This window comes from Lutra lutra, chromosome 17, assembly GCF_902655055.1.
Source record: "Lutra lutra chromosome 17, mLutLut1.2, whole genome shotgun sequence".
In the NCBI taxonomy this organism is placed as follows: Eukaryota; Metazoa; Chordata; class Mammalia; order Carnivora; family Mustelidae; genus Lutra; species Lutra lutra.
Window position 1 is genome coordinate 51,044,845 of NC_062294.1, and position 19,756 is coordinate 51,064,600.

At 46.5% G+C, this 19,756-nt stretch overlaps 1 protein-coding gene across 1 annotated transcript in view; it reads left to right on the forward strand.

The window, feature by feature from the left end:
* SAE1 (SUMO1 activating enzyme subunit 1) overlaps window positions 1–14,313 on the forward strand; it is an 83,095-nt gene extending 68,782 nt beyond the window's left edge. The window contains exons 8-9 of the mRNA XM_047711280.1: window positions 9,654–9,723; window positions 13,242–14,313. Coding sequence (XP_047567236.1) covers window positions 9,654–9,723; window positions 13,242–13,334 — 163 coding nt within the window. The 3' untranslated portion in view covers window positions 13,335–14,313. The remainder of the gene's footprint in view (window positions 1–9,653; window positions 9,724–13,241) is intronic.
* The last annotated feature ends 5,443 nt before the right edge of the window (window positions 14,314–19,756 follow it).

The window sequence follows — 19,756 nt, forward strand, 5'->3', positions numbered from 1 at the left end:
GCAGAGAGCCCGATGCGGGCCTCGATCCCAGGACCCTGAGATCATGACCTGAGCCGAAGGCAGCGGCTTAACCCACTGAGCCACCCAGGCGCCCAGTTACTGGTTTTTTAAATTACAGAAATAGTATGCATGTTATGGAAAATCTGATATAGTACCAAATAAATTCAGAGATGAAAATCACTCATAATTCTGTTACCCAGGGAAAACCACTGACCCTTTGTTATTTTATCTTCTTACACATTTTCTTAGCATATATAAAGTCAACAAAATCCTTTGCAGATTTTTTTTTAAAAGACCCATATAGTCGTTCACAAGGGTGTTACAAAAAGGTGCAGTCTTTTTAGGAAGCAGTTTGGAAATACGTATCAGGAGTCATTACAGTGTTCTCTCTTGGGCCCAGTCATTCTCCTTGATAATGAGACTATACCCTGAAGAAATAATGTGAACCAAGTATTTCTGGTACAGAGGATATTCATGGGCCGTGTGGGGTGACTCAGCGGTTAAGCGTTTGACTCTTGATCTTAGCTCAGGGCTTGATCTCAGGGTTGTGAGTTTGAGTCCTGCGTGGGGCTCCATGCTGGTGTGTAGCTAAATAAATAAGATATTTATTATCATATTTAAAAGCGAAATTGCGGGGTGCCTGGGTGGCTCAGTGGGTTGGGCCGCTGCCTTCGGCTCAGGTCATGGTCTCAGGGTCCTGGGATCGAGCCCCGCATAGGGCTCTCTGCTCAGCAGGGAGCCTGCTTCCCCTTCTCTTCGCCTGCCTCTCTGCCTACTTGTGATCTCTCTCTCTGTTGAATGAATAAATAAAAAAATCTTTAAAAAAAAAAATAATAAAAATAAAAGCAAAATTGGAAAGGCATTAAAGAGTTAATGACACAGAACAGTGCACAGATAAATGTTTATTCTGAAAAGCGCCAAGCATACAGAAAAATAAAACGAATCAGACAGTAGTGAATACACTCAGCTAGCTTCAGTTGTTAATATTTTGCTTTTTCTTCCAGAGGAAGGGCCGCACTGATGACGTGATGCTTAAGGACGCATCCAAGTCCATCAGCTGCATTTGGTTCTGACTCTTCGTCTAGGAGCTGGCACACTACAGCTTGCCACCTGGTTTTGTAAATAAAGTTTTACTCCACACAGCTTTTTAGAGTTTTTACAACTCTTTTAAGATTTTTTTTTTTTTTTTTTTTTTTTTTTTTTTTTTTTTTGACAGAGACCACAAGTAGGCAGAGAGGCAGGCAGAGAGAGAGGGAAGCACGCTCCCTGCTGAGCAGAGAGCCCGATGCGGGACTCGATCCCAGGACCCTGAGATCACGACCTGAGCCGAAGACAGAGGCCTTAACCACTGAGCCACCCAGGCGCCCTAGTTTTTACAACTCTTTTTTTTTTTTTTTTTTTTTTTTTTTTAAGATTTTATTTACTTATCTGACAGACAGAGATCACAGGTAGGTAGAGAGGCAAGCAGAGAGAGAGGAGGAAGCAGGCTCCCCGCTGAGCACAGAGCCCGATGCGGGGCTCGATCCCAGGACCCTGGGATCGTGACCTGAGTGAAGGCAGAGGCTTTAACCCACTGAGCCACCCAGGCGCCCCTTTACAACTCTTTAACAGCAGACTTAGAGTTTAAACAGGGACCATATGGCGTATAAGGCCAAAAAAATTTACTGTCAATTACTTTACAGAGAACATTTTCCAACTCCCAATCTAGAACAATTGACCACTTTTTTTTTTTTTTTTTTTTTAAAGTCTGGGCCAGTTAAATTGTAGAATGTCCTGTATTCTGGATTCATGTGATTGTTTCTTCAGTTGGTGCTTGTTTTGTCTTGTTTAATTTTTATTATTTAGATTTGTTTCCTTAGTGGTATTTTTATTTTTTAATTTTTTGTCAATAGGGTTTTTTTTGTTTGTTTGTATTTTTGGTGGTTTTGTTTGTTTGTTTAATTATACATAGCAGGGTACCTGACTGGCTCAGTTGGAAGAGCCTGCGACTCTTCATCTTGTGAATTTGAGCCGCGTTGGAGGTAGACATCCTCTGTGTAGAGGTGACATCCATACATAAGAGATGATGTGAAATCTTTTTAAAAAAAACTTATATACAGAGGTGCCTGAGTGGCTCAGTTGGTTAAGCGTCTGCCTTTGGCTCAGGTAATGGTCCCAAGATCCTGGATTCAAGTCTTGGGCCAGGCTTCCTGCTCAGTAAGGAGCCTGCTTCCTCCTCTCTCTCTCTCTCTCTGCCTGCCTCTCCATCTACTTGAGATCTCTGTCAAATAAATAAATAAAATCTTAAAAAAAAAAAAAAGATTTTATTAAGAGAATGAGTAGAGTGGAGAGGCAGAGGGAGAAGCAGGCTCCCTGCAGAGTGAAAAGCCTGATGTGGGACTCGATCCCCAGACCCTGGGATCATGACCTTGAGCCAAAGGCAGACAGTTAACTAACCAACCCACCCAGATGTCCCAGGGTTGATTTTTTTTTTCAGTTGGGTTATTTCTTTTGTTGAATTTTTTAAGAATTTAAAAAAAAATTTTATTTATGTAAATTTTGTTAGTTAACATATAGTGCACTATTAGTTCCTGGAGTAGAATTCAGTGATACGTCACTGACATATAACATGCAGTGCTCATTCCAGCTGCTCTCTTTAATACCCATCACCCATCTAGCTCATCCCCCACTCGTCTCCTCTGTTTGTTCTCTATTGTTAAGAGTCACTTATGGTGGGGTGCCTGGGTAATTCAGATGGTTGGGCTTCTGCCATAGCTCAGGTCATGATCCCAGGGTCCTGGGATCGAGCCCCATATCAGGCTCCCAGCTCAGCGGTGGCGGGGTTGTGGGGGGTCTGCTTCTCCCTCTCCCCTTGCTTGTGCTCTCTTGGTCTCTCTCTCTCTCTCTCTCTCAAGTGAGTAAATAAAAACTCTTTTAAAAAAAAAGTCACTTATGGCTTGTTTCCTTCTCTTTTTTTTTTTTTTCTTTTCCCCCTTCCATATGTTTGTCTGTTTTCTTTCTTAAATTCCACATATAAATGAGATCATATGGTATTTGTCTTTCTCCGGCTGACTTATTTCACTTAGCAGAATATACTCTACCTCCGTCCACATCATTGCGTGTGGAAGAATGCATTCTTTTTGATGGCCAAATAATATTCCTTCGTGTGTGTGTGTGTGTGTGTGTGTGTGTGTGTGTGTGCGCGCGCGCGCGCGCGTGCGCACCACATCCTCTTAACACCCATCATCAGTTGATGGACATTTGGGTTCTCTCCATAGTTTGACATTGTCGATAATGCTGCTATAAGCATCGGGGTGCATGTCCCCCTTCAAATCTGTATTCTTGTGTCCTTTGGGGAAATACCTAGTAGTGCGGTTGCTAGATCATAGGTCATTTCTATTTTCAACGTTTTGAGGAACCTCTAAACTCTTCTCCAGAGTGGCTGCACCAGTTTGCATTCCCACCAACAGGGCAAGAGGGTTCCCCTTTCTTCACATCTTCCACCAACACCTCTTGTTGCTTCTGTGTTAATTTTAGCCATTCTGACAGTTGTGAGGTGGTATCTCATCGTGGTTTTGATTTGTATTTCCCTACTGATGAGTGATGTGGAGCATCTTTTCATGTGTCCGGTAGCCACCTGGATGTCTTTGGAAAAGTGTCTATTCATGTCTTCTGCCCATTTCTTAAGTGGATTCTTTGTTTTTTTTGGGTGTTGAGTTTGGTTACATTCTTTATAGATTTTGGATACTAACCCTTTATCATATGTGTCATTTGCAAATCCCTCCTCCCATTCTCTAGGTTGCCTTTTAGTTTTGTTGTTCCCTTCACTGCGTAGAAACTTTTCATCTTGATGGAGTTCCAAGTATTACTGTGGCTGAGGTCGGTGAGGTTTACGCTTATGTTCTCCTCTAGGATTTTGATGGTCCTTCATCCATTTTGAATTTATTTTTGTGTATGGTGTTAGAACGTGGTCCAGGGGCGTCTGGGTGGCTCAGTCCATTAAGTGTCTGCCTTCGGCTCAGGTCATGATCCCGGGATCCTGGGATCCAGCCTCGCATCAGGCTCCCTGGTCTGCTTCTCCCTCTCCCTCTGCTCTTCCCACCCTTGCTTGTGTTTACTCTGTCTCAGGATGTCTCTCAAATAAATAAAATCTTTAAAAGAAAGAAAGAAAGTAGTCCAGTTTCATTCTTCTGCCTGTTGATGTCTGGTTTTCCCAACACCCATTTGCTTAAGAGACTATCTTTTCTCCATTTGATATCCTTTCCTGCTTTGTCAAAGATTAGTTGACCATATAGTGTCGGTTGTTTTGTTTTTAAAGTTCCATGAAATCAGGGGCTCCTGGGTGGTTCAGTTGTTAGGCGTTTGCCTTCGGCTCAGGTCATGATCCCGGGGTCCTGGGATTGAGCCCTGCATCAGGCTCCCTGCTCAGCAGGAAGCCTGCTTCTCCGTCTCCCACTCCTCTGCTTGTGTTCCCTCTCTCTGTGTCTCTCTCTGTCAAATACATAAAAATCTTTAAAAAATTCCCTTGTAGTGTGTTGATAGCAAGGCTGCTGATCTGTTCTTTATCCCTGTAGTTCTCCCTTATCCAATAGTGTAACATAAAATGCAGTCATTCAGTACGTGTAAGTTTTTTTTTTTTTTTTTTTTTTTTTTTAAAGATTTTATTTATTTATTTGACAGAGAGAGATCACAAGCAGGCAGAGAGGCAGGCAGAGAGAGAGGAGGAAGCAGACTCCCTGCCGAGCAGAGGGCCCGATGCGGGGCTCGATCCCAGGACCCTGAGATCATGACCTGAGCCAAAGGCAGTGGCTTAACCCACTGAGCCACCCAGGCGCCCCAGTACGTGTAAGTTTTTGAGTCTGGCTTCTTTCACTTAGCTTAATTCACTTGAAGTTCATCCATGTTGTATGAGGGGATCGCTCATTTCTTCTTATGCTGAGCAGTCGTCCACTACATGGATGTACCAGTTTGTTCACCAGATGAAGGGCATTTGCATTGTTCCCAGTTTGGGGCAATTAGAGACTAAAGCCACTATAAACATTCACATGTTTTCGTGTGAGTACAAGATTTTATTTCTCTTGGGTGTGTAGAACTAAGAGTGGAATTGATGATTCATATGGTAATTCTATGTTTAACGTCTTGAGAAACTGCCAGACTGTCTTCTACTTTACCAGTCCACCAGCACTTTGTGTGGCTTCCAGTGTCTCCACATCCTTACCAGCAAGTGTTATTGTCTGTTAATTTAACCTTAGTGAGTAATAAATTGTATTTCACTTTGTTTTGATTTGCATTCTTTTTTTTTTTTTAAGATTTTATTTATTTATTTGACAGAGATCACAAGTAGGCAGAGAGGCAGGCAGAGAGAGGAGGAAGCAGGCTTCCTGCTGAGCAAAGAGCCCAATGCGGAACTTGATCCCAGGACCCTGGGATCAGGACCTGAGCCAAAGGCAGAGGCTTTAACCCACTGAGCCACCCAGCCGCCCCTGATTTGCATTCTTTTAAGAACTAATAATGTGTAGAGCCTCTCTTCATGTGCTTACCGGCCGTTTATATATGTTCTTCAGCAAAATGTCTTTATCATTTGTCCATTTTTAATTGATTTATCTTTTTGTTGTTAATCATAAGACTTCTCTTTAAAGGAGCGCCTGGGTGGCTCAGTCAGGCATCTGCCTTTGGCTTGGGTCATGATTGCAGGGTCCTGGGATAAGCCCCGCATTGGGCTCCCTGCTTAGCAGGGAGTCTGCTTCTCCCTGTGCTTCTCCTTCCTGCTCATGCTTGCTGTCACTCTTGCTCTATGTCTTTCTCAAATAAATAATCTTAAAAAAAAAAAAAAAAAGTTCTCTATAGGGTCTGAATACAAGTCGTTCATCAGATACATGGTTTGTAAAATTTTTCTCCTATTCCATGACTTGTGTTTTCACTCTCTTTGATGTGAAAAGTATCCTTCGAAGCGCAGGTTTTTAATTTTTATGAACTTTGGTGTATCTGGAGTTGTTCTGTTTTGTTTTGTTTTTTCACATGTGTTTTTCCTAATATAGTATTTAGGAAGCCATTGCCTAATCCAAAGCCATGAAGACTTATTGCTTAATTTGTAGTTTTAGCTATTACATTTAAAAGGTCCTGTAAGTTATTTTTTAAAAAATTTTTTAAAAAATTTTATTTATTTGACAGAGATTACAAGTAGGCAGAGAGGCAGGCAGAGAGAGAGAGAGGAGGAAGCAGGCTCCCCGCTGTGCAGAGAGCCCGATGCGGGGCTCAATCCCAGGACCCTGGGATCATGACCTGAGCCAAAGGCAGAGGCTTTAACCCACTGAGCCACCCAGGCACCCCTACCATAAGTCATTTTTGAGTCAGCTTTTGTGCATGATGTGAGGTAGGGGTTCAGCTTAATTCTTTTGCATGTGGAGACCCAGTTGTCCAGTACTATTTGTTAAAGACTTTCTTCATGGTCTTTTCACCCTTGTCAAAAATCAGTTGACCAGGGGCTCCTGGGTGGCTCAGTGGGTTAAAGCCTCTGCCTTCTGCTCGGGTCATGATCCCAGGGTCCTGAGATTGAGCCCTGCATTTGGCTCTCTGCTTGGCGGGGAGACTGCTCCCCCCTCCTCTCTCTGCCTGCCTCTCTGCCTGCTTGTGATCTATCTCTCTCTTTCTCTCTCTCCCCCCGTCAAATAAATAAATAAATAAATCTTTAAAAAAAAAAAAGTACCACAATGTCTTGATTGCTGTTGATTTGTTTTTTTGTTTGTTTGTTTGTTTTTTAAGATTTTATTTATTTATTTGACAGAGAGAGATCACAAGTAGTCAGAGAGGCAGGCAGAGAGAGAGGGAAGCAGGCTCCTCGCAGAGCAGAGAGCCCGATGCGGGGCTCGATCCCAGGACCCTGAGATCATGACCTGAGCCGAAGGCAGAGGCTTTAACCCACTGAGTCACCCAGGCGCCCCGCTGTTGATTTGTAATAGTAGCAGCAGTAGTAGTAATAAGTTGTAAAATTGGGACATGTGATTTCTTCAGCTTTGTTCTTTCTCAAGACTCTTTTGACTAGTCTGGGTCTCTTGCATTCCCAAATGAATTTTTAGGATGTAGAAATTTGCATTTCTACAAATAAGGCAGCAAGAATTTTGGTTGGGATTATGCCAAATATATAGATAATATTTGGGGAGTATTGCCACCTTAACAGTGTTAAGTGTACTGATCCATGAACATGGAATATCTTTCCATTTATTTATATCTTTTGTTTTTTTCAACAATGTTTTTAGTCTACAGGATATTAGTTTTACATAACTATTGTTAAATTATTCCTAAATATTTTATTCTTTTGGGTGGTATTGTAAATGGAGGTGTTAATTTCATTTTCTGAATGTTCATTTCTAATGTATAGAAATACAATTAAATTTTTGTATATTGATCTTGTCTCTTGTAGCCTTGCCGAATAAATTTCATAGTTAGAATAATTTTTCTGTGGATTCCTTAGTATTTTCTATATGCTACATCGTGTTGTCTGTGAATATGTATTTTCTTCCTTTCCAGTCTGGCAGTCTTGTTTATTTTTCCTTGATTGCTTTGGCTGGAACCCCTCGTACAATGTCGGATAGAAGTGGTGAGAGCAGACATCCTTGTCTTATTCCTGATCTTAGGAAGAAAGCTTTCAGTCTTTCACCATTAAGTACAATGTTAGCTGTGGATTTTTCATGGATACCCTTTATCGGGTTGAAGGAATTTCCCTCTATTCCCGGTTTGTTGAGTGTTTTTATCATGAAGAGGTGCTGGATTTTGTCAAATGCTTTTTTTTCTCCTCTGTCACTTGAGATGATCATGTGTTTATGGTCCCTTTATTTGTGTAATATGGCAGTACTGCATTGATTTTTCAGATAGTACACCAACTTTGCATTCCTGGTTGTAAATCCCACTTAGTTATGGTGTATAATCCTTTCTGTATGTTCCTGGTTAGGTTCCCTGGCATTTTGTTGAGATGATATGCTTTTTGAGAGAAAAAAAGCAGAATATTAAATTGTATAGTCTGATTGCACAGAATATAGGAATATTTTTTAAAGGAAAAATATTTCCACATTTGATTATCTTTGAGTAGTAGGATTATGAGTGACCAGTTTTTCTTTGGTATAGTTTGTTCTCTCTCTCTCTCTCTTTTTTTAAGATTTTGTTTGTTTATTTGACAGAGACACAGGGAGAGAGGGAACACAAGCAGGGGGAGTGGGAGAGGGAGTAGCAGGCTTCCCGCTGAGCAGGGAGCCTGATGTGGTCGATCCCAGGACCCTGAGCCAAAGGCAGAGGCTTAATGACTGAGCCACCCAGGTGCCCTTGGTATAGTTCTCTGTTAGTTTTATGTTCTCTCAAGGAACTTGATAATCCAGAGGAAAAGTTAACTTAGAGATGGCAATGCTGGTCCCACCAGGGTGTGAGGAGATGGGCAGCTTCACACACAGTTGGTGGGAGTTGAAATGGTAAAGTTTTTCTGGAGGGGATTTTGGCACAATGTGTCAGGACCCCAAAATTCTATATTTAGGAATATGTCATAAAGCATTAACTGGACACTGGGCCGCCTGGGTGGCTCAGGCAGCTAAGTGTCTGCCTTTGACTCAGGTCGTGATCCCAGGGTGTTGGGATCGAACCCCTGCATCGGGCTCCCTGCTCAGTGGGGATCCTGCTTCTCCGTCTCCCTCTGCCTGCAGCTCCATATGCTTATGCTTGTTTGCTCACTCACTCTCTGTATCAAATAAATAAATCTTTTTTTTTTTAAAGGAATTATTGGACACCTATGCCAAAGATGTATGTTTGCAATGTTGAGCAGCTTAAATATCCATCGGTAGGGTACAGAGCAGAGTGAATAATGATTATTATTACTTGGGTTTTAAATTATATATGTTTAGATATGTGCACTTTTAAAAATTAAGAAGGGTGTTTACCACACTGGGAAGATTGGAGGTGTCTTCCAGTGGTAGGGTTCCTTAGGGAAGCTTTCCCTTTAACTTCTCTCTGTTCCACTTTGCTCATTTAAAAAATACCTTCTGTGTTCAGTGCTGGGAACTGGCAGAGTTCACTTCCTCTGGGGAGATGGTGGAAGTAGGTTGTCCTGCCCAGGAGCAGTAATTTGGAGGGGCAGGTGACAGTATTAGCTAGATTTGTCCTCTGGATGCCCCATCCCAACCCACAAGGGTTGGTATCTCTGTGAGTAGCAGAGGCTTTGTGCCCCCATGCTTCATTACAGGCCCCAGATTTCCCATGCCTCCTGCATGTTAACACAGGCCTTCTCCCTGACAGTTGTCTGGGAATAGCAGATAGAAGCCCACTGCCCATTGTGGGTAAGAAGAGAATTGCGAGAATGTGACCGGGGCACTGAAACATCTGATATTTGTTCGGCCTTATTTTTAGGAAGCACGGATATAGTCTTTCCTTTAACTTAAACAAAAAAATTGTAACTTAAACAAAAAAACTGAAACAATTCGTGCCCGCCTCGCAAGGTTCAGAGGTCTTTCCCAGCTACCTCCTGGAGCAGATTTCGTTTTCACGCCTCGGTGCCAGCATTAGGATTGGCATCTGAACTGACTCCTCCTGGTAGGAGGTGTTTCCATTCAGGCAAGCCCACTACCGACCTTTGTCAGATGTCCTCCCAGCCTTCCTGTTCCTCAGGGCTCCAGTTCATTTGTCTTCTCTTCTAGGTACTGCTTCTCCGAGATGGCCCCAGTGTGTGCAGTGGTTGGAGGAATCTTGGCCCAGGAAATTGTGAAGGTAAAGAGACCCTTTGGAGCCGAAGATCGTTGCTCCACCGTGACCTTGTCCGTGCGCCAACTGGGAGAACCCACGGCCGCCTCAGAGGGCTGCCTGGTTTCCCTGACCCCAGTCATTCTCATTTCGTGCCCTACCTTTTTCCCTTCTTCGCCTCTGCACCCTGTCCTGTTCTGTCCAGCCCATGCAGATGAGCATACGGCAGGTGATCTCTGCGCGTCTACTCTGTGCCGATACCAGAACTGGGCACGGTGTCCTTCCAGTCCTGCCTGCAGACTCTCCCCGGACTATAGTCATGAGCTCTGTGGTGCTTATGGGATGTGCCGTGTGTTCTGCTTCTCGCAGCTCTGTGAAATGGATACTGTCATGATCGCCATTTAAAGGGGGGGACACTGAGGCCTGGAGATGGGTGCCAAAACCTGTGCTCTTAACTCCTACTTCATGTGGTTTTTCTCTGTCCGCAGCTGCGGCATCAGAGCTCCCTCCCGTTGATGCACACAGCCAGGGCGTGAGTTCAGAAGGGACACCCAGTACCAGTGGGGCATGTGTACTGTCCCAGCAGCCCCACAAGGCTCCAGAGAGGGTGACCTCTGACTACATTAGGTTTGGTGTCATCGTCCCTCTCAGAAGCAAAATATTTCACTTGGGCTCACGTAACCAATAACAAGCACGGCCAGCCTTTTGAATCTCTTCTGGAACATTTTGGTCGTCAGAATTATAGCATGTCCCCAGATACTTTCTTTGGGGCTTTGATATTTGCCTAAAGACACTCAGTCTGTCTTTCGTAGGTTCTCGACTGCTTTGTTAGATTTGCGATGATGGTTTGTCCTTTTCTTTCATGGAGCAGAGTCGTGCCTAGTTAAGTGATTTTCCATGCTCATTTATATGATGTGTTTGAGTTCACGGGGACTTTGGAGATCCAGCTCTCACTACTCTGTCTTGAAGTCAGTAAATTTGCTCTGGAGACATTTGACTCAATTTGATAGTCCTCCCTTCCCTAAGGCTCTTTTCTCTCTCTCTGTGTGTTTCCTGATCCTTTCTCTGGACCAAATTCTCTCCCTAAATCCGGCTTTCTATGTCCTAGGGAATAGGGACTAGAGCCCCAGGGAGATTCAGAGAGAGAAGAAGAGAGGGATGCGATGGCCACACCTGTTTCCTTGCTCATGCCTTCTGCTTAGTTCAGACTGCTGTGAAAATCCTGTGCCCAGTCTGAGGAGTCCGCTGTGGCTGCTCAGGAGACTGTGGAAAAGGCCGCCTATGGACAGACTCAGGAGGAAGGAGCGCCATGATGGGAGAGTCATAAGGGAACATACTCATTTTTGTAGCCTGCAGTGACAAAAACAGTAACAGTGCTTGCTGAAATGCCTACCCTGTATTCTTCACAAGGATACACTTGTGTTTTCCTCACAAGAGCCCTCTGAGGTAGGACTTCTGTGAGCACCCGCTACATAAAGGGAGAGCAAAGGTGCAGACAAGTGCCGGAACCGGGATCTGAGCCCAGGCAGTCTGGTTTCTGGGGCTGTGCCCTTCGCCGTTCGGCCCTCGTGCTTCAGGCACTGTCTGCATGGACCTGGGCACTATCTCTGTGCCTTCAGCCTCACATTGTACATCTCACCAAGAAGCTGCTGCCTGCGATTTTCATGTGGGATGGAGATTAAGGGTCAGAGCGGCTGGCCTTGACCCCATTGTTTGCGGTGGCTTCCCTGTGTCCCAGTCCTAACCTCTAATGCGGCCCCCTCCTTCCTGCCTGCTGGGGACAGCTGTTACCCGCATCTTGTTTCTGTTTATCCCAGACAGCCAGAGGACTCTGCATTCTTGGTTGCTGGGTGTGTTTGGAATCTCCCCCTACCCCCATCTTGCTTGGGAAGCACTTTACCTTTTGCCCCATGTTCACCCCATGGCCTGGTGTCTTGTCCCCACCACCCCCGCCCCTTACTGAACACGATTCAGCCTTCAGCCAGCTGGCACCAGGGTCCCACAGTCTGAAGGCCGCAGGACCCTCCCCCTCTCCTGAGGACCATCTGACCATCCGTAACAAGTAAACTAGGGCACGGAGGGCAAACGTAACTCCCTTCCCTCCGAATCCTCTTGGTTTTCCTCCTTCCATCATTCCAAACACCACATACTCCATCCATATCCCCTGTCCTGTCATGCTTCCTTAGGTGTCAGTCCTCCTTTTGTCTCCCACTGTCCCCGCTAGGCCTCCAGTCTGCCGTATAGCGCGGACGGTGGGGGCGGCGGCCTTACTGGCTTCCACTGTGTCATGTCCTGTAACTTGAGTTCTAGGATCTAGGAGTTCCGACTGTGGGCTCTTGGGCCCTTCCACCTGGCTGGGTGCTTGGGGTCCTCAGATTGTGGTAAGGGACCCTTGGCTCCTGGTGGTCATGGCAGCTTGCACTTTTGGAGAATTTGTCATGTCCCAGACACATCACAAGCTCGATCGCACCTCATGTTCACCAAAAACTGTAGCAGGCATGTGCTGTTGATTTGCCTTTTTGCATGTGAGCCCAGAGAAGCGGGCCTCTGTCTTAACCGTGCCTTAGAAGCCTCAGTACCTGCTAGGATACTGGGCACAGAGGAGATGCTCTAGAAGTTTTCCATGGACGGATGGATGAATAACACTTGAAGGAGGTGTAATTGCTCCCGTTTTACAGAGGAAGAAACAGGTTGAGATTGGTACTCGATTCAAAGCGAAGTTCAGGGTGTTTGGAGTGCATTCCTAACCTTGTGGAAGCGGTCCTGCCCCGTGAATGACAGGCCTTTGAATCCTGCCCAGTGGCGCGCTTGGGCAACGTCCTCGTCTTTAAATGGCAGCCCTTTTTGAGTTAAGAACCTCTTAGAAAACTCACTGACACCCATGAGTCCTTTCTCCAGTACACACATGTACACACATGATTCAGCACGTGATTTCAGGAGGCCTAGCTGCACCTTTAAAGTGCCCTGTGCTTCTGTTAACCCCACAAGTTAGTCACCATTTCCAGGCTAAATAGCACCTCTAAGGTTCTCTAGATCCCAGCCCCGGCCTGTTGTGCAGACAAAGGCAGGCAGCATGTCTCCTTCTGGAAGATCCGCGCCTGGCTCTTCCAGTGTGTCCCGCAGCTGATGGCGCCCCGCCGTCCTCATTCGGACAGCCATGCGCAGTTACCCCTGCTGCTCGCCCGGCGCTGCTCCAGGTGGGGCGTCGTTTCACATGGCTCAGGAGCAGCATCTCTCTTAATGCCGAGGACAGTACGTGTGCTGTTTTCATTTCACACGGGGAAAATGAGGTTCAGAGAGGCTAAACGATCTGTCCAGAGACACACAAGTGATCGGGGACAGCGCAGAGACGTGGCAGTCACGGTCGTGGCTTAGACACGGTCGTGGCTTAGACGTAGCCAGTGACCCCCTGGGGAGCAAAACCAGCCTCTGTTGAAGACTGCTGCCAAGTTCTAGAAGATCTGGTTTTTGAGGGCTTTTTCTTTTTTCTTTTTCTTTTTTTTGAAAGCATCTGAGCTGAAGCCTCGTCTTGTTTTTCTTCCCAGGCCCTGTCTCAGAGGGACCCTCCTCACAACAACTTCTTCTTTTTTGATGGCATGAAGGGCAGTGGGATTGTGGAGTGCCTCGGCCCCAAGTGAACCCAAGACTTGGCCACCCTGGAGATACTGACCTGCAGCCTGACCGCATGTGCGCCCTGTCCCCTCCCCCCGACGAAGGCTGCTCCAGTCTGGGGGAAAGTGAGGCCACTGGACTAGTACAAACCATTTCCCGCAAGCAATGACCTTGTCCAGATGTGCGACTTCCATGCACCAGCAGCTGCTCAGCAAGGGGCTTAGGAACCGGTGTCTCCATCCCACACCGTCGAGGGCTGCGTGCTGGCGTCACCTGTACGCCCCCTCTGACGCATCCCCCTGTCCTGGGGCCGCCACGGCATCGCCAGCCCTCCGAGCTTCGGCAGGAGACGCCTGCCAGGGATAGGCACGCCTTGTTGCTTGCGATCCTCTCGCCACCTCCGTGGACTCACTCCTGCCTGATGTCATGCGGAGAAGAGCATGACTCCAGGTGGGGAACGAGGTCGGGCCGGGTGAAACACTAGCGGAGCTGCCGTTCCACATGCAGACAGGTGCCCCAGAGAGGGAAAGACAGGGCAAGTGGAATGTGTTTCCTCCAGAGTTTGAGATCCTGAAAAACAACAGGTGGTCTCTGGTGTGCTGTTCTTGAGTTTTAGTTCAGGATTAGTTGGGTTTCAGCCTGGATTTTGGAAGAGAGGAAATGTTACCAGAGTTCCTTGGGCATTAGGGAACTCTGGTAATATTCACTTGCAAAGTGAGTATTAGCGGGAAGACTTGTTTTAAAAAGGCAGATTCCAGGGTGTCACCTCCTGAGGATTCTGAGGTATCGGGGCCCCAGCTAGGACATAGGATCCTGTCTTACCAGAGCCCCGTCCACCCCCCATCCCTGACGCAACTCAGATCCTCCTGGAGCCCATTGCTTTCGAGGGCTGTCAGTCCTTCCTTTACCCCCCGAATTGCAGCTGTTTGTGTATTTTTTTATATTTTCTACGTTTCCTTGGTTCTTTAAGAAGGAATGATAGAAATAAAGTTATTTGCTTTAGGATTTGTTTATTTATTTTTCCACATTATAAGCGCCTTCCGGTGACAAGGGAGTGATCCTATCAGTAGCCTTTTCTAACCTAAAGAAAAAGCACTGGAGGCTTCAGTGTGACGCAGAGACTCCTCCCCTTCGTCACCATTCCTCCCACTGTTTTTCTGGGTAATGCAGCAAGAGTAAGGTGGCTCAAATTCTAGAGTGCATAGAAGCTTCTTGTTCCAACTGTTTTGTGACTAATTCAATAGTGGCTATTCTCGGTGACAAGAGTTAAATTAATGGGAAAGAAGTAAAAGATGCGATACTGATGCTGCCTTCCGTGGGGATCCCCTGTGCAGCAGGCCCTGTGCACGGTCCGAGTGGGCAGGGGCTCCATATGAGAGCTAAGTGACACTTCAGTCATGTGCCACAAGTCCCACGGCTGGCAGGGGCCAAAGCCTTCACTGGTTCGGGGTGGCGGGTTTGTCTTTGAGTTGACCACCTGCGCGTGCTCCAGCTCCCACCATCGTCCTGGGGTTTCTCTTGTAAAATTGTGTGAGCTGTGAGTCTGGCCAGTTCGAACAAACTCCCCTCCTTTCCTATTTCATTCCTGCTGCAGAAGAAAAGAAAAGAAAAAAAAAAAAATAGGTCTCCACAGGAATGAGGCACTTAATTCCCTGACCCTCCCTCGGTCCCCTCTCCTCCTCCCTGGGTGAAGCTAGGACTGTGTTTCTGGAGGGGCCCCTTTCCTGACCCCGTCAGTGTCAACTAAGGGGCACCAAGGGCAGTGTTTTTAGCAATTCATGACTCTCACCCTGTCTTTGACAGATGGAGCCGACACCCTTTTACTTTGCAGTGTGGGGCCTTGGTCACAAGGGGGAGCAGGTGGGTCTGGATGGATAAAAACAAAATTGTCATCACAGAATCTTCCCAGAAGCTTCTCAAACTTTTCCACCCCTGTACCTTTCATGGCAGAAATCGAGTCATCGGAAAAGACCCCTTGGGAATCGGTGGGCGCTGGAAGCTGCCAGCCCCAGGTGAGAACGGCCTTTATTCTCATTTCTTCAAATTTCATTTTCTCCCATGTTACACGTTCGTATTATCATAAAAATAGATTTCGCCGAGTCTCCAGGAAGAGCACAGTGATGGTCCTGTGGTTTCTCATACCTCCAGGAGATTCGTAGCTACTTGGGAAGGAGGATCTAATCTGTGAAGGTCACAAATATTTTCGGGAAGCTCGAGTTTCCAAATGAGAAGAAGGGGGCTGTCTTTGGGGCTGCCAGGTTTCTCTGCTCCGTACCCCACTTCTGTTGTCTGAGGGTGATATCTAGTAGCCAGACCCTGTTAAGTCGAAGCCTCAAAACATTCTAGTGCAATAGGTGCTACTCGAAAAAAAGAAAAAAAACATGCAAAGGTTAACATTACAACGTTAAAAAGCTCTCGGTCCCATCAGAGCCCCATGTCCCGCAGTTTCCCTTTGCAGTGTAGATGCTTGTCAGTTTCTTGCGTATGTTTTGGTGAATACAAACGTGTGTGTCTGTTGAGGTATGTCCTGGTTGCCCTTTGTAGATGGAAGAATGGAGGCTTAGGTTGGAGTTGGCAAGTCAAAAGAGTTTAATAATAGCTAACACTTTTGCTCGCATGCCTGCCTGGCCCCTTTCAGAATGCCTGTAGTTCAGCTAAATTGTTTGAGCCCTCACAGCAGCCCCGTGCGGGTCGACGCTGCTGTCGTGCTCACACTGCAGAAAAGGGAACAGCCTGCCCCAACAAGGAAGGGGCAGGATGTGGGCGGATGGGGAGGCTTCTCCACAAGACACTCAGTGGACATTTACTTAGCGGCACCCGTACTTGTCAGACTCGCGCTTTACCTTCCCAAGGTTCTGAGATCTAGTAGTCGCCACTGAAAACCTAGCAGGCAGGACCGGGTGGCTCACGTGTGGACGGAGGGCCTCCAGCTGGATGCAGAAGGACAGGTAGATTTAGTTTTTAAGCTCATAGTGAAACGTCCAAGTAATACACACATATAGGGGTGAAAAGATCCCTCCCTCCCCGCTGCCTCATAGGGCCTGGCAGCTCAACGTCGGCCACGTAGCGGGAGCAGCTGACTTCCTAGCTAAACGCAGGATTTTGGGGAGAAATGTGAGATGCTTTTTGGATATGTTAGCTGTATCCACTTTCATACATACCTCCCAGAGCTCACTCTTGGCATAGTTTGACAGTGAGTCTTCCCAGACTGTCAGGTTTAAGCCCAGACCATACGACTTGCTATGCAACCTTGGGCAAGACCTTTTTGTGCCTCCGTTGCCCCATGTGTGAAACGGGGTAATCGCAGTACACTGCTCTGTTAATGTGGGGGTCGAACGAATACATTCTTTGAGGAGAAGTTGCTCCGTGTTAGCTGCTATTATGCATAACTTTCTCTGCAAATTGCCTTTTCTCACTGTGTCTTGGAGATCCTTGTCAGTGCATTGGACATTGAATTCCAAAACCACAGATGAACCCGTAAGCTGTTTGATCAGTCTGCTGTTGAGTGACATTGGGCTGGTTCCCTTTGCACACCCTTGGGAAAGACACCCCAAAGCCTGAGGCCACGGTTATGTACAGAGTGTATAAATGCACTTGATGTTGCTTCCTTCCAAAAGACTGGCGTGGTAGCATTTTTACATATCCTTTGTTGTTTGGATAGATAATAGGTGTGCGTAGTGCAGAATTGAGAGGTTTACAAAGACATGCAGTCGTAGTTTTTAAGGATGGAAGACGCAACATGAACAATGAAAAGTAAATCTCTCCCTTCCAGAAGCAACCATTGCAGAGTGGAATTACTGGAGGCGGCTGAGGAGTGCCGGTCAAGTTGGGATTAGTTTGCTGGGGGGCGGGGGGGCATGGTTTGCCAGGGGCAGAGGTTCAGCTCTGGACCTCATTTGCCAGGTGCTCTGAGCATCTGCTTTGCTAAGCCAGGGAGCCACTCAGCATCTTGGTTCCAAGAGAGAAGGCCAGCAGAGATGACTTTACATGTTTCCTTTCCCCCTGGAAGAACTAATCCTTCTCTTGTTTTATCAGAGTCCTGTGGACTTTGCAAATAAAATATGGCCGTCACTGAGTAGGACTGTCCCCGGGTCTCTGGCTCTTTCCATCTACCCTGTGTAGCAGAGTAGGGTTCTCCACTTTCAACCCTAAAAAATAATAGGTTTAGGGACACCTGGGTGGCTCAATGGGTTAAGCCTCTGCCTTCGGCTCAGGTCCTGATCCTCAGGGTCCTGGGACCAAGTCCCACATTGGGCTCTCTGCTCGGTGGGGAGCCTAAAAAAAAATAATAGGTTTAGGTCTATCAAAATACAGAAGCTCTGTTTCTGGTGTGGTGGAGTAAATTTCTAACAGACGACCATCCCCACCCCTCCGCAAATAAACTATATATTCTAGACAAAATGCCAAAAACAAAAAACCCCGAAAAAAACCCGAAACTACTGGAAGGCTCTGGAGAGTGCTCGAAAGCAGGTGGATTCTGGGGAGAGGGTGAGTTGAAAGTTGCAAGAAGAGCTCATCACAGGGTGAGTTTTCTGGTGTGTGTTCATTTCTGGTGTGTGCACCCCGAGGGCGGGCTGCAGTCCTGGCATAGCCGGGCAGCCAAGACTCAGGTAGAAAACCAGCTGTCTTCTTGGCCTGAAGAACCAGAGGACAGAGCCTAGAGGAACCACAGCAACTGGAAAGGAGAGTGCCAGGGAGGTTCCCTTCCCCCAAGTGACCTGTATAAATTCAGCCCAAGTCTCTTGCTGACCACCAGGCTGTGGATCTGTGGGGCCGACTCCGAGCAGGGCTGAAGCGATCCAGATTTACACCATCACCCCCTATGGTAAGCTGAGTCTAGCAAGTACAAATATCCCTACAGCAAGACCTTTCACATTTCTTTGGAGGAATATAACAGAATCCAGAACATCTACAACATTAACATACATCTGGACACAAGGCAGAATTACCTAATACACATAGAATTAGGGAAACGTGACTCATTCTCAAGGGAAGAGACAAGAAGACCAAGAGAACCCAAGTGTTAGGGTTCTCAGTGGGTAGAGCATGCGACTCCCGACCTCGGGATCGTGAGTTCAAGCCCCATGTTGGGCGTGGAGCCTACGTTAACAACAACAACAAAAAACCAAGTGCTGGAGTTAGCAGGCAAGGCCTCTAAAGCAGTTATTACAACTGTGCTTATTGAGGTAAAAGTGTAATGTTGAAAAATAGGAAATCTCAGCAGAGAAATAGAAAAATGTTAAAGAACAAAATGGATGTTCTGACACTGACAATACAGTATCTGTGATTCTAAAGATCCACTGGTAGACCTAATAGAATGGGGATGAGAGACTCCCTGCGCGGGAAATATATTAATGGGAATTATCCAGTCTCAAAAAGAGACAAAGATTTTTCAAATAAAGTCTTGAAAGCAGCTGACAGAAACAACACATTACAAGCAGGGCAACCATGATTCAAGAAAACGACCCCAGAATTTTATAACCAGTGAAAACAAGTATTTTCAGATAGAAGAAGACTAAGAGAATTTGTCACTGGCGGAAAGACACTACACAAAATGCTAATGGGAGTTCTTCAGGTGTTGGGGACATTATCCCAGGAGAAACTTGGAACTCAGGCTGATTGCTTGGAACTCAGGAAAGATTGCTAAAGACTATCTAGCTGCTTCGTTTCTTTGAAATGTATATGATTTTAAAGCAAAAGTTATGGGTTGCCTGGGTGGCTCAGTCAGTTAAGTGTCTGCCTTCAGCTCAGGTCATGATCTCAGGGTCCTGGGATCGAGCCCTTGCATCGGGCTCTCTGCTCAGCAGGGAGCCTGCTTCCCCCCTCTCTCTGCCTGCCTCTGCCCACTTGTGACCTCTATCATATAAATAAATAAAATCTTAAAAAAAAAAAAAGTTATGGACGCCTGGGTGGCTCAGCCGCTGCCTTCCACTCGGGTCATGATCCCAGAATCCTGGGATCGAGTCCCACATTGGGCTCCTTGTTCAGCGGGGCGCCTGCTTCTCTCTCTGCCTCTGCCTGCTTGTGCTCGCTCGCTCTCTCTGACAAATAAATAAAATCTTAAAAAAAGTTATGCCATTGCCATGAGGGGTTTGTGAGTGGAGATGTAAGCCGTGTGACAACGACAGCACAAAACAGTGGGAGGAGTGGCAAGGACTTGTGGCCTGAACAGTGGCGGATTCCGCTGGAAGTGAAATGACACCCTACAGACTCCAGACAGACCGAGAAAGAGCGCACCTGCGGGGCGTCGTCCCAGAGCAGTACTAGAGACCGAACTGCGGAGAGCGAAATCTCAAAAAGAACTGGAAAAAGGTATTCAAATAATCCAGGAGAAGGCAGGAGAGCGGAAACCGGAACGAAAAGGGAAAACAATAAAATCGATAGACCTAACTCCACCATATTAGTGATTCCTGGAAAGGGGAAGCCCTAGGTTGCCCACGTGGGAAGC